The 14740-nt window shown below is 34.0% G+C and overlaps 1 protein-coding gene across 1 annotated transcript; it reads right to left on the bottom strand.

Annotated features, from left to right (window-relative positions):
• Positions 1-9074: 9074 nt before the first annotated feature.
• Positions 9075-13181, bottom strand: LOC122311362 (chloroplastic import inner membrane translocase subunit HP30-2-like). Its single transcript, XM_043125911.1, has 6 exons — positions 12736-13181; positions 12259-12374; positions 10373-10505; positions 9663-9811; positions 9503-9565; positions 9075-9422 (listed from the first exon to the last, which is right to left on the bottom strand). The coding sequence occupies exons 1-6, from the start codon at positions 13018-13020 to the stop codon at positions 9383-9385; spliced, it is 786 nt and encodes a 261-aa protein (XP_042981845.1). The 5' UTR covers positions 13021-13181; the 3' UTR covers positions 9075-9382.
• Positions 13182-14740: the final 1559 nt, after the last annotated feature.

Here is a 14740-nt window from a genome sequence, read left to right as displayed (position 1 = left end):
TCCTCTTTATTAATACTCTTGAACTACTGGCTTGTTGAAAGATGCCAACCTTAGCTAGGTAGTAAAAATTGACTAGCCTGATAAATTAGAGAAATTAAGACTACGCTTAGTTATACAGATTGAATGATACGAGATGAAAATTAAAAGTTAAAAGTTAAAAAAAAAATATTATTAGAATATTATTTTTGTTTTAAGATTTGAGAAATTTGAATTGTTTATTACATTTTGTCTAGACGTTTAGAAAAATTATAATAATTAAATGATATAGATATTTGTGAAAACAAACTAGCTTTAAGTCTATTTAGCAAGATAGCGATAGAGATTTTTTAATTCTAGAACCAATGCAATTAATTCTATTTGAAAATTTTGTTTTTATTTGAAAAAATAGATACCTTCCATGTCATCCGTCATCGCAATGGTAGGACTTTTAAATTTGCTATTAATCCAAAGTTGATCCCAAATTTAATTGGGTTGACCAAGTCGATTTGGCGTTTAACATAAGGCCAAGTACCTTTCCTAGAAGGAAATTATGTGAAAAACTTTCTCAAATGATAGTCAAAAAATATATAGAAGGAGAAAAGAACGTTAATTGGACCAATTGAGTAGATTAGCGTCTCGTAGAAGGCCAACCATTTGGAAAATTTCAGCAAAAATAAAGGAATTATGACGGAATTGTTGTTTTTACACACAGATTTCTTCCTTTTTTTCTTTTTTTCTTTTTTTTCCTTGTTCTGATCAGTCAATTTCATACGGTAGAACTTTTCTATCCAAACACTACTACACGTTTTTGTGTGTGCCTTGATTTTTAAAGAATATTATTTTTTAAATTTATATAAATTTTGTTTAATTTTTAATTCAAATAATAATAATATTTTATTAAAAGCTGTGTAAAAGTCATAAAATAATTATGTATTTATTATTTCGAATTTCCCGATTAACGATCACGTTATGTTTTCGGATATAATTTTATTTTGAGTATATATTTTTTTACTTATATATTATGTTTTACTTATTTGTTAATTATTTAATGGATGTTTAGATGAGAAATAATGATGAATTTATTTTTCTATATATAAAATATAGGTATTATAAAAATGACCAAAATAGAGAAACTTATTCATATATCTGTCGATTATAGGAATATAGAAATCATTTATACCAACCAAAAAATTATATGATCCACGTATATGCATTTAAAAAAAAAAAAAAAGCGTTAAAATAAACTTAAGAAAAATGATCATACAAAGGACTGAAAATATAAAAGTCTTGAAGAGCAAACCAAGAAAATATAGAGAGATTACACACTATGATCAGTGATTTAACTAATATTATACATTTTGGTTTTTCAAAAATTTAGAGAAATTAAGGGTTACAGAGATGGAATGAAATAAGATGGAAGTAAAAAATTAAAAGTTGAATAAAATATTGTTAGAATATTATTTTTTAATATTATTTTTATTTTGAGATTTGAATTTTTAAATTTTTTATTATATTTTATTTGAAAGTTTGAAAAAATTGTAATGATTAAATGAAATGAGATATATGATTTATAAAAACATGTAATATATATAGATTTGAAAACTTTGAATTGTTTATTATAATTTATTTTTTTTCTTTGCCTTTTTTTTTTTTTTTTTGTAATAAGGGTACTTATAGTAAATTGTAAATTCTTTTAATTTTTTCTGAATAATTAAAGATGTTAAAAAGAATACTTATAAGAAAATGCTAAAAAAATTTCAAATTTCAAATTTCAAATACACTAAGAGTAATAAATAAGTAATAAGAGAGTAGTAAGTCTATAGTTACTCCTTATAATATTATAAGTTTTACTATGTATAAGCGAACTTGCGTACCAATCTGCGTATTAATACTGATGGCTTCATATTCAAAATTTAAATTGAAACTATTTTCAATAAAATCTACTTTATGATCAATTACATTAGATGGATGCACGTATTGGTGCACTAAATCACTTATAATTAAATTTTTTCATATTATTAGGCATGTAATAAAGTTAATAGAGAAGGTGACGACCGTATTGACAGGATAATTCCTGATATCGACAACTTCCCAAATCAAATTCCACCATATTATTAAAGAAAATATGGTATAATAGTTGATGATCATGTTACTACAAAATGAGAGAGATCGAATGAATTTCAAAAGATTATTGAAGGAAGTACTAGTTTTCAGTTTGTTTTAATCAAATGGCAGTCTCATTCACATGCAGCAATATCATGAAACAATTATTTAGGAGTACTCGTCATTGATTTTCGATCTGAGTCCAATTTCACGCAAAGCTCACTCAAATTTAGTTGGATTGATCAAGTCAATTTGCATGTAATATAAGGTCAATTAGTTGGAATAAATGATAGCCAGGGAAACTCCAATTCCTACTACACGTTTCCTTGCATTTTATATAAATTTCTATATAAAATATAATAAATAATTTAACTTTTTTCAAATCTTAAAACAATAATAAAATTAAAAAATAATATTTTAATAATATTTTATCCAACATTCAACTTTTATTTAAAACAATCTCATCTTATCTCCGAATCCAAATGTCATTTGGATTGACAAGATTGATATAAACATAACTATTTTATAATTTTAATGTAATTTTTAAATAAGATTATTTTTTAAATTTATATAAATTATATTAAATTTTGAATTTGAGAAATAATTATATTTTATAAAAAGCTGAGTACGAGTCATAAAATAATTATTTATATTTATTTATTATTTTATATTTCCCAATTAACCATAAATTGCAATAAGCAATTGGGCATACAGTTTAACTAATTTTTCATGGAACTTGAAGTGGGGTTCTTAGACTTTGGTGATTTTTTGGGAGAGAATTAACTATAAATAGATGGATCGGAATGCTAACAATTTACAAGCCCCATTGTAACTTCTTGCAATTGATCAATCCGCGAATCAAATTGAAAATACAGGCTTGACGATCAATTTCTTATGCTCGTAAAGTATCAAAGGGTTTTGGCAGTTTGCACACTTATGAGTGCATCATGAGAAATGTTTGATTTACAAATTGAATTTATGATATAGACATTAAGTACTGAAGTTAAAACTAATTTCTTAATTTGTCCAGATCTAGAGACCACACAATCAAGCAGCAAAGCGTTCACTTGAGGCTTGCTTGATAAGTCACTCGGGTGAATTTTTTGGCTGATTTTTGCTCGAGACGAGCTCGACATATCGCTCAAGCAAATAATCCATAATTTATGAAATTAGAGTTTCTATCGTACAACCCTTATATATGTTTATTATGAACAATATGACCGATTCTAGGCATTGTATTTCAACCCACAACATATTTTGATATTCTTCAAGACTAATAAAATCTTTTGCAACTTTATAGACTTATGCACGTTGTCAAACTATGTAAATCTTTGAACCGTGAGTGTGTGATTATATTGATTGATTTTGCCTTATTTTCCTTGCATTGTTTTTTCACAGCAAATCCTACTTGCTAGACTCGATTTGTCTATTTCAATTAATGGTCCTCACACGCCTCCGGACAAAAAACTAATTGGCCAAAACTATTGGAAGTGGCCATTACCTAACCCAATATAGATGAAGTAGATGTTATGTCATGTGGACTCTTTATATAAATTAACAATTTAAGTTCCAAGAATTAATCATGTGATAGCTTTTTTCCATGGACTTCTCCCTACATCTTAAATCTTATTGGATGGTAGACTCATATTTCTCAAGGCCAACCCCACTAGCATCTAAATTATATTCTTTTGGCAGTCGGTGAAGATCATCATCATTGAGACCATCAAAAGATAAATTACTTTCCTTGTCATGAGTCGATTTCATACGGTAGAACTTATGCTGTGGAAGCTGATTTTTCTTTCAGTGATACAATCATGATCTAGAATATATTATGCACCTTGGAATTTTCTTGCTCAATAGTTGACTGTGGCCGGGTCGTCCTATACTCATTACGTTGCGACTCTGTTCCGGTCCTTAGTGGAAGAAGAAATAATGGCCCAAAGAACATAATGGACGTGAAGATCACGAAAGGATCAATAAACTGTATGCAGAAGAAATAAAGGTTATCTTTCATATATAGACAGGAGAGAGGTGACATTAGTTTTTATTTTATATTCAATATTCAGAAGCTATCTTTTAATTTTTTTAGTAAATAAGTTTTAGAAGACGAACAACTGAATATAAGTTCCACTAAGGATAATCATAATAGGATTTCTGGGAAAATGATTGTTTAAGCTTGACAGTGGCTTCAGGTGACCGCTAATAGCAATAGCCACCAAGGATTTCTACACACGGGCTCTCCCTGTGTCCTAACCAATCAGAAAAAAATAAAAAATAAATAAATAAATAAATAAAATAAAATAAAATAAAATTTAATGGAAAGCATAAAACCTGACATGGGCCACTAGAATCAAATAACTAACAATAACAAAACAACACAAAATAAAGCAATTGGGCTACAGGCCCTTAAGACTTAAAGTCTAACAAGGTTCATTCCAGCCCAGTAGAATCTAATAACTACGTCGGCCCATTATTAGTCCATCCAACGTTGCCTTCATTTGACCCACGTGTGATAGAATAATTTGACTGCAATGTCTCTAAAGAGTCCGTGTTCCAAAATTCTTATTGATTTATAAAAATGATCAATATTTCAAATAATGAATTACAGAGAAAAGTTTCATAAGGAATAACTACTCTAACAGAGCTGGTAGCTTTGAATTTATCAAGAAGCAATTTAATTGAATTAATCACTCCCAAGGTTGATCTCCTGAAAAATTTACAAATGTAGATTTGGTGTATTACAAAAGTTCATTAGAGGGTATTCATTGATCACTACCTCTTTGACAAAATTGTTGAAGAAAGACTCTTTCCATTGAACTCTTGAAGCTACAAAAGGTTTTAATGAGTTTAAAGAGGTTGTGACTCATCCACCAGTACTTAGGATAATAGAATTTTCCCAACCTTTTACTATTGAATGTGATTCTAGAGGAAGGGGCATTGAAGCTGTGTTGTTGCAAACTGGTCGGCCAATTGCATTCATGAGTAAGGCTCTCAAGAGGCATCATTACTTACGAGATATGAAAAAGGGTTAGTACTTGGTAATTGTTTTGTAGAAGTGGTGACCCTATCTCTTGGTTTAGGCTTTCAAGATCAAAACTGATTAGCAAGTCTTTTAGTTTGGCTTGAAAAGGTGGATTCCAAGCTATTGGGGTATGATTTTATTATTTATTACAAACGGGGCAAAAAAAAAAAAAAAAAAAGGTAGCTAATGCTCCCTCTCAGCAATTTGAGCAATATGATTCAATTAACAAGATGATGGAGTTACTTCAAAAGTTGCGAGAGGGGAAAGATGTTCCTTAGAGACATCCTATGTAGCAAAGGCTAGTCCTTGATAAAGGCATAATTGTCCCTGTCCCTACCTCTTCTTTTACAAAGTAGATTTTGTATTATATTAGCCATTCTAGGTCCCATAAGACAGTTCAATGGGCAAAAAGTGACTTTTTTGGGCGGTATAAGGAAGGACATTAAGAAAATGGTTCGTGAATGTGATGTTTGCTAAACCAATTAGACTAAAACTTTGCCTCCAACCAGGTTACTACAGCCCCTAGACATTCCCACTTATTATTGGAGTAATATTACCCTTGATTTTAGTGAGGGGGTGCCTCTAGTATATGGCTTTAGTGGATCGATATGTTAATTAATTTCCTTGCTGTGTCCCATCCTTATACTACTCAAGAGGGGTCTCGATCTTTCTTCTTAGGGACCTTTAAATTATGAGTATGCCTCAAACTATAGTCTCAAACTGAGATCCTCCCCTCAATTCTTTTTGGCAAGCCATGTTCCAGCTGCAGGGACTCCTCTTGCTTATAACTCTACTTACAATCCATGTTGGATGGTCAAATAGAAATTGTTTACAAGTGGTTGGAGGGATATCTACATTGCTATGCTGATGCTAATCCTAAGTACATAATGGAGTCAGTGGCTTCCTATGGTTAAGTGGTGGTATAATATAACCTATCATTCTTCTACCAAGACGACTCCTTTTGAAGCCCTTTATGGGTATCCCCATGGGCTTGTCTTATATTTCCGTAATGCTAATGAGAGTGTTGATTAATGCTTAAGGACTAGAGAATAAATCAAGGCCCTTGTAAAGCAAAACATACAAGCACCACATCATATGAAACATTTTGCTACCACGCATTTTGGCATTGGACACTGGGTCTATTAGCAGTTGCAATCATATAAACAGACATGTATAGCCATGCACCGTTATTTGAAGCTTTTAATTTCCATGGTATTTTGGGCATTTCAGAGTTGTAGCTTATCAATGAATCTCCCCTCACTCCAAAATCCATTTTGTCTTCCATGTATATATATCCTGCTTAAAGAGGGAGCTTGGATAGCATATCCATTCCAATCAAGAAGCTATTGTAGCAAGATGCCTGAAACGGCAAGGCCATCGAGCTACCATTGAAGACCTAGTGAAGTGGGTCGGTGCCTCCCCTAATGACAATACTTGGGAGAATGTCTGGAAGTTGCAATGCTTTATCCACACCTTGTGGACAAGATCCTTTGATGAAAGGGGGAATTGTTATTGGTGCATATATATGTAGAAGGAAGAAGCTGAGTCAATTGTTGACAGGTGAGGCTAAGTGTTAAGTGCATGTCTCTCAGTCGGCCATAGTTATTTGGCATGCAAGCTGCAATGCTAGCGGGAATAATATATGAAGAAGCACGTGTTGGCAAGTATAGTTAGTTAAAAGATTGAATAAAAAACAGATATATATATATATATAGGGGAGTCTCATTCATTGAATTGGCTTGTATTGTAAAGACTAATTGGAAGTTATTAGATCCTTGAATAATCCATATCAGTATAAGGATTTTCCCTCAGTTTCTCTCATCTTTCCCTTCCATTTTCTTTCTACATTTCATCATCAATTGCGTAAGTTCATCAGGCTAACTAACAGTGCGTAAATTGTATCGTTGCATAAAGTGAAGAACTAAAATTAATTCGGTCAATTTTTGTACATGTTCTACATCAAGCTGGGGATGTTAATCACCAGAGCCAAATTGACTTAGGACTGGAATTTTTCTGGTTATACGTTTGGTAAAATCTCAAGCTTTGTTGGTGTGTTGCTCTTTATATATTCTTGTGGAAATAAACGTCAAGATGTGAGCTACTATTCCATTTTTCAACTGTTTTATTGTGAGATTTATACCTTGGAGATTATAAAGGTGATGAGGGGTCACATTAAAACTATTCACTCAATTCTGATTTAGAATATACATTAATACTTTGCAACTTCCTTTTGCGTCATTAGGTTTCTTAATGGGTATCAAATATTTCTGGAAATCTTTTAGATCTCATGACATGCCTTGTGTGAATTGAACTTAATTCTCCAAACTTTCTAATATCCCACTAATTTCATGGCCATGATTAATGATCTCAAGGAATTTTCCTGTTGTGTTGGTGGGAGGATTCCAACTCAACGTGAATACTCGTATATGCAAATCAGCCGTCGCTTCCAACCTCAAATTGACCTGCATCCTCTGTTGGTTGTTTGGCTCCAATTGAGTTTGGCTGAAAAAACATGTCAGAATTACCATCTGAATGGACCTGGGAGAAGAATAAAGTTTTCGAGAACTCTCTTGCAATGTACTCGGAGTACCTTGGGAAAGAAGAACTATGGGAAGAAAATTTCTTCCTTGATTCCTACCAAAACTCCTAGTCAAATAAGCTTGCACTTCAAACATCTTGTTGAGGACATAGAGTTAATTGAATTTGGCCTCCTCCCGCCACTCCGATATTATACGAATGAGCATGCAGAAAAGAAAGAACAGAAGATGGATGAAGATGACGAAGATGGCAATAATCAAATGAGATCTTGAAGAGGAAGCAAAATCTTCTACAAGTGCGTAAAGTTGAGTGATAGATTTGTGTTTATGCAGAGAAGTTACAGCATATGCTACAAATTACTAACGAGCTTATACAATTATAGTGCTGGATCTTAGGTGTCTTCTTTTTCTGATTTATTGTTTTCTTTCAAGTTTTATAATAATTGGATGATTGTTGGAAAAAAAATATTGTTCTTTATACTTGTCATCTCCCATCACACCAATGTGACAGACTTTAACTTATTAAATTAAAATTGCATCACATCAAGTGTGAGTAACCCAAGATGATTAGTAACAAGAGAAATAAATGATTTGTACGGTCAAACTCTAAATCTACAATTCACAACCCAAAAAAAAAGAAAAAACTCACTTTTTAAAGAAAAATGAGAGCTTTCTAAAGACAAATGAGAGCAGTGAAAATTCTCAAGCCTGGTAAGTCTTCTAGATTGGTCAGGGTAGTTAAGAAAATCTCAAGCTTTCTAAAGAAAAATTATACGGCATTAAGTCAAAGTGGGGTCATTGATTAGTTAGCCAAAATAACTCTCATTTACCAGTCTCTGTGTATTTTGTGAAACTTATAGCGAGTCTCCATGGTGCATCAGAACAAAAATGGGGGCCAAAATAGCACCACTCTTTTTATCATGCAACTTGACCATGTCTACGCTGTTGCAATTTCGTAGTGTAGACAATTTCATGACATGACATTCTATGATAGGATGAAAATATCACGTCATGGACTAAGAAACTAAGCACACAGGGGACGGGGAATGACACATGGTTAGTAGTTTACACAGAAAATTCCCGCAAAACGAAATGGGTTTTATAATGGATACCTGAAAAACTTTTAAAAGCAGGCTAACCTTCCGATCTGCCCAAAGAGTCATTCTACAGCATAATTCCAATGTGATGTGCGCACTCACTCCCTCCCCAGAATGTTCAACCATCTTCCACCTCCATCAACTTCGACTCCCAACTCGCACTTCTTCAAACCACCAATCTGCTCCATCACTTTAGAACTTACAAACTTACAAGGCCACCAAAACTCCTCACAAAGTACAACCACTTTGTGTGAACAAGGCAGTCTCAATCTTATTGTTTATCTCCTGCTAGTCTGACTGTTATATTAAAGCCATCAGGCATAGACAGTAATCATGTTTCGTTCTAAAAAATAGTGATCAGCATATATTATTCAGAATACCACATTCAAGATCATAAACAGTATCGTTTGAGCCAATTAACAGCACCAAAACTACCAAGGCACAATTTAAAGTGATTTTTCTTTCCTTTTTTCTTTGTTCTTTTTTATCTCTTTTTTTTTTTTTTTTTGTCTTTTTTTTCGATATTGGGAATTTAATCTGTTAGACCACAAAAACTGTCATCTCATTGCAGGTAAGATTCCTATCTTTTCTGAGGTTTAACAGGCAAAACAGTAGTGGCAGACAACTGGTTTGGCAGTAGGAAATCAACGACCCCTTCCTTGCCTACTTCTCATCTCCGGGTCCCTGAAGTCAAATATATCCAAAGGTAAGATGGATCCAAAATTCAGGAGAAAGAATTAAGATACATATATAATAAGTCAGACCTCTGAATGTGATCAAGAATGAGAAGTCTTGGTCCAGGAGGGATTTTTGCATCTCTAAGAGCACTGAAACACATCATGGCCATTACAGCATAAATTTTGGGTTAAGACATCTTTGAGAGAGATACAGAAAGAGAGCTTAAGAAGATGCAAATCCAATTACCTGTCAGTGAGCAGAGGTAATGTGCTATCCGTTAACAAGCCTTTCTTGAAATTCTTCTCGAAATTCTGGAGGCCAAGGTTATACAACATGGATCTTGTTTTAGTATAGAAGACATCTTCAACTGGAGGTTTAGAGAACTTTTCCCCTAGCTGCATAACCGCATGGATAAGTGCTCAGCATAATAAGTGTGTGCCAATAGAACACTACATGTTAACATCTCATACCACAAAGGGAAAATCTAAGGTGTCACTGCCCCCATTGTCACCCATTATACATTAACTTGTGAGACTATTGATTCAAACCGCTCACATCCATCCACTTTGAGAATATTCTTAACTTCTCAACATTGATGTAGGGGAATGGTATTTATCTTTAGCTTTTTCAAATGTAAACTAAGGCCATAGATTGCAGAAAAATATTTAAATGCATTTTATTGATGAAGATGACCATATTTTCATACTCATGATTTTTTATCCCTCCCGGAAGGAGTCAATATATGCCAGACGTCTGGAAATGCTTGACTGCAATCAGGGAACCCCATGGAAGTTCATTAATGAATGACAAGCAGAACTTGTTGATGTGACATGTTTGACGATTCTACAATATTCATCGGTTTCATAGCAGTTATTGATGATTAAGACTAGAATATAGGCACACTGTCAAACTTGAGCCACTTTTGAAATGATAATTTCCTTCCTCTAATTGCTCACCTTGAAAAGTCCACCTTGGACAAGAGCAAAAAAGAGGCCAGAAGTGATTGCATTTGCTGCTTGATTTGGGGCACCCGCCCCCATGCCACTCACCAATGTAAACATAGCTCCAGAACCAAAAGCTGCCACCATGCTGCAATGATAAACTCCACTAATAAGAAAGTACATGGAATAAAAATAAGGATAACACGCAACTAAAACACAATGTTGATCTATGACCCCCATATTAAACGGAAAGTAAGCCTATGTCAAATCTGTGGCCCCCAAATGACAATAAAGCACTCTCCACATGAAGTAAGCGAGCCATTCCCAGTACCTCTTGTCAATACATCAGAATTTCAATGGCAATATTTATTTATATCACCATCCAAGGTCGTCTTCCGATATACATTCAGGAGATTCTCATATCAATTTTCAAAAAAGAAGACTCCTCAAGTTTTCTCAGATTCATAAAACTGGAAGATCACATCTAGATTCAAAATAAAATGAAATATGAAGTTACAGTACGTGTTAAATTGATGTCCGTTAGAGTAGTTTATATAAAGCCACAGTGCAGATTTGCTGCCGGATATGCATCAACTAACAAGTGCATCCCATCAACATTTGTTACTGTTAAAATGTAATAGCACAATAGATGTTGTAAAAGTTGGTTTTCATGATTGCATCCATATCAGAATTGAAAACAAATTAATAAAATCTGTTTGGGAAATATGTGCTTCATGAAATTACATGCAAAATGAATAGACTGACAATATCACATTGCAGACTAGGATGATGTAAAATAGCTAACAGATCAAGCATAAAACTTCTGGTTCCACCCATGATACTTTCACTTTAGACCCACAAGCAAAACATTTCCAGATTGGGCCTCAACAATTTCACATTCAAATCAAACAAGTGTAGGTAAACAACAATCTTCCCAGTAGACTATCAATGTTTACCAGTACTGAAACATGCATCCACATTGAAATGGTCCAAAAGCTCGCATTTCTTTTCCCTAAACCATTTAAAAATAATGTAGAAACACATAATATGTAGCTGGTGCCATTAATGAGGCCACCTAGATTCATCAGAAATAATTTATCCATGGGTTACATTAAGGGAGGACAATCAGCCTTAGATTTACCATTTTAGTCAGTTTATTCTTTTTATCTTATATAAGGGAGAGAAAAAACTGTTGTGGAAATGAGAACTTGAGTTGGTTTCTGATTCCAATAGTAGACTTCAATTTATAATCTCTGTGAAATATTTCCTACCTACCAACAAAAACAACAATAAAAGCTCAGAAAACTTAATTTTGCTGGAATAGTCCGTACTGCAACAGTAATAAACAGTAAATTCCATCTTGCCAAGAGAAGTCTCTACACCATTATTGATTACGGTGATTGGATTGCTAATTTACTTCATATAAAGTATATGTAAATTGAGTTCTTATATCAGCGAACATATACAAATATTTGTATGAGCCTTGGACACAAAATATAAAACTGGGGGAAGGGGGAATCTGGGGGCTTCCCTGGTCCCACAGCACGGCCCAAATATAAAATCTTTGCCTTATATCCTAATTGTCAAAATCTGAGATGTAGATCCCAGCAGCATCATTAATAACATATCACCAAAGAAGGATATTTACACACTAAACGGAATACCAGAAGCTGTAAATTTTTCCGGAACATAGAAATTATTTCACATTTGCTGCCAAGGCAGGCTAGAAGACGGGACAGGGTAAAACAATGCAACCAGTTCAAGTTGATTAAAGTAAGTATGGATGTCATAATCACTAAAACAAGTCCACTAGGCCCAAATTCCAGGAAGTTGAATATGCACATCCCAAACAATACAGCAGAAAGAAACCGGAGAACAAGAAAGGAGTAAGGAAATCTCACCTAGACTGGACATCCTCCTTGCCTCTAAGTCGTCTCATGACGGAGGTGATGCCAGCATTGACACCTGTTATCACAGCAAAGTTGCGAGCTTGTACCAACGGACCCCCAGCAAGAGACTTTAATCAAAGCAAACCATTTGTAATATTATCAAGGAAACACCATTTTTTCTATAAATCAACGAAACCCCTTACAGAAAATGAGAAGTGTTTACAATGATATCACGTATTATCTTTGGAGTCTTATTAGTAAGTACAAAGTTGTTATCCATAGATACAACCATAGTTCATAATATGGGCAAAATTATCTTACCCAACAATAAAAACAACATCAAGGCTTTAACCTACAATCGTTTGATTTCCTTCAACTTTACCCTAATCTACCAAGCCAAGAACCTTTTTTTAGTACTTCTACTACTCTGATATGAGAAAACTATAATGAAAAGAGTACAGAAGAAAAATGAGGAAGAGGGACTTGAACCTGTGCTTGCTGGAAGGAGGCCATGACTTGGGGGCTGCCCTGGGGGGGAGTGGCTGGGAGAGAGGAAGGCATGTCGTTGGTGAGAGTGCCCATCAGGGCGCCTATGGCAGCGCCCTGAGCGGCGCTGGTGGCGGTGACCAAGGCAACCTCCACCGGCAGCGACTGCTTGGCCAACCACGCCTTGAACTGAGTCTCCAACTCCTTGAAGCGCACCTGAAACTGCTCAATTGGGTTCTGCTGCAGCATCATCTTCGCCACCATCACTCCCTCTTTTCCTTGCTCCATTCGGAGTATTCAATAGGATGGCTCTTCCTTTCTTCCTTACTCTTCGTGTATAAAGATTCTGCTGCCTCTGGTACCCAAAGCCGATGCTCGCCTGCTGCTATCGGAGTATTGTGGATAACCAACTACAGTGGCACCTTGTCAATATACTGGCTTCGTATCTCTCATTGGGTTATTTTTATTATTACTATTATTCTTATTATTATTATTATTCTTATTCTTATTATTATTATTATCACCGCAAAGTTGCAAACTTGCAAACCTTGCTCTTCGACTTTCTCGGACGCAATAAAATCTACGGCTACCCGCATACCCGAACAGGGGCGCGCCGGGCGCCCATCCTAGGTATGGGGTTTGCCTCCTAGAATCCGACATCGCATCTCTTGGGCTGGGCCTGTTGTACATGTGCCGGGATACGGATTGGATCAGGGGATCCGTCCGCAGTCCCCCCGTCGGGCCCAAATGGATCCCTGTCCCACTAGATCCAGAGCTTGTAAAATAGCTCAAAAATGGCCTAGAACAATTCTAAATGGCCTAAATTTAAAATAAATTGAAAAACAATATGATAAAATGAAATAAAACTTGTTAAAGCATAAAACATAAAATTCAAAGTTCTAATTAGTAAGATAGTAAATATTAAGTTGTAACTAATAATTATAAACTATTATAAATTAATCTAAAACTATTGCAAACTAATTTAAAGATATCACAAATTTTTAAATAATTTAAATGAATAATAATTTAAAAAAAAATTGTAGCAAGATGATATCATTTGACATTGACTTTGAGTCGAGATTAGAATTTGGAGGTAGTGGGCAAGTGAAATTGTGAGATTATAAAACTTCAAAAAAATTAAAAAAAAAACAAATTAGAATTATAAATAATATATACATGTGTGAAAAAAGGTTAAAAACTTAAACTACAAATATAAACCAAGATGAGATCATAAGCTTATGGTTGTAGGCATTTTTGTCAAAATAAGGTCATTGGGAATTAAGAATAAACTATAAAACCTGGGAAAAAAAAAATCAGAAATACAAACATTATATAAATATGCAAAACCTTTAAAAACTTAAATGTACAAACCAAGATGAGATCATTGGAACTAGAATTGGACATGTGATAGTAAGGATAAAACCTGAAAAAAATAGAATTACAAATATTATATACATATGTAAAAAGTACAAATATAGACAAATTATACAAACCAATGGCAAAGGTGGATCAAATTCATACTGCAACCAATGTAGACATAGCCTCATTTCTCGAAGTTGTACCTACAACAATTGAATTTGAAATTAAGTGCACCCAAATAAATATAAGTCATACACAATATATTAGAAGCAAAAGCAAATTAATGAATTAAGAGCAATTACCACATCCAGGATGATCACCACCCTCTTGGTCAACTTATTCAAAGTCTACCAAATTCGAAATATGAATTGGCTTCCCTTTAGTTAAATTCTAAGTGTAAATTAATGCCTCCACAGTAGTAAGAGACAATGAACTTTAAAATGAATCCAATATGCGCCCCCAATGCTAGTGGCCCACTCTGAGACTACTGTAGTAATAGGGACGGCGAAAATACTGCGAGTTATATTTCCAAGCATAGTACACTTGATGGCATTGATATTCCACCAAGATAAAATATCAAACTACTGCATAAATGGTTGAATCTCCGCTACCAAGTATTTATCCAACTCCGATTGGCCATCTATAGGCT

The sequence above is a fragment of the Carya illinoinensis genome, chromosome 5, assembly GCF_018687715.1.
Source record: "Carya illinoinensis cultivar Pawnee chromosome 5, C.illinoinensisPawnee_v1, whole genome shotgun sequence".
In the NCBI taxonomy this organism is placed as follows: domain Eukaryota; kingdom Viridiplantae; phylum Streptophyta; class Magnoliopsida; order Fagales; family Juglandaceae; genus Carya; species Carya illinoinensis.
This window is presented reverse-complemented; position numbering and strand designations above follow the sequence as displayed.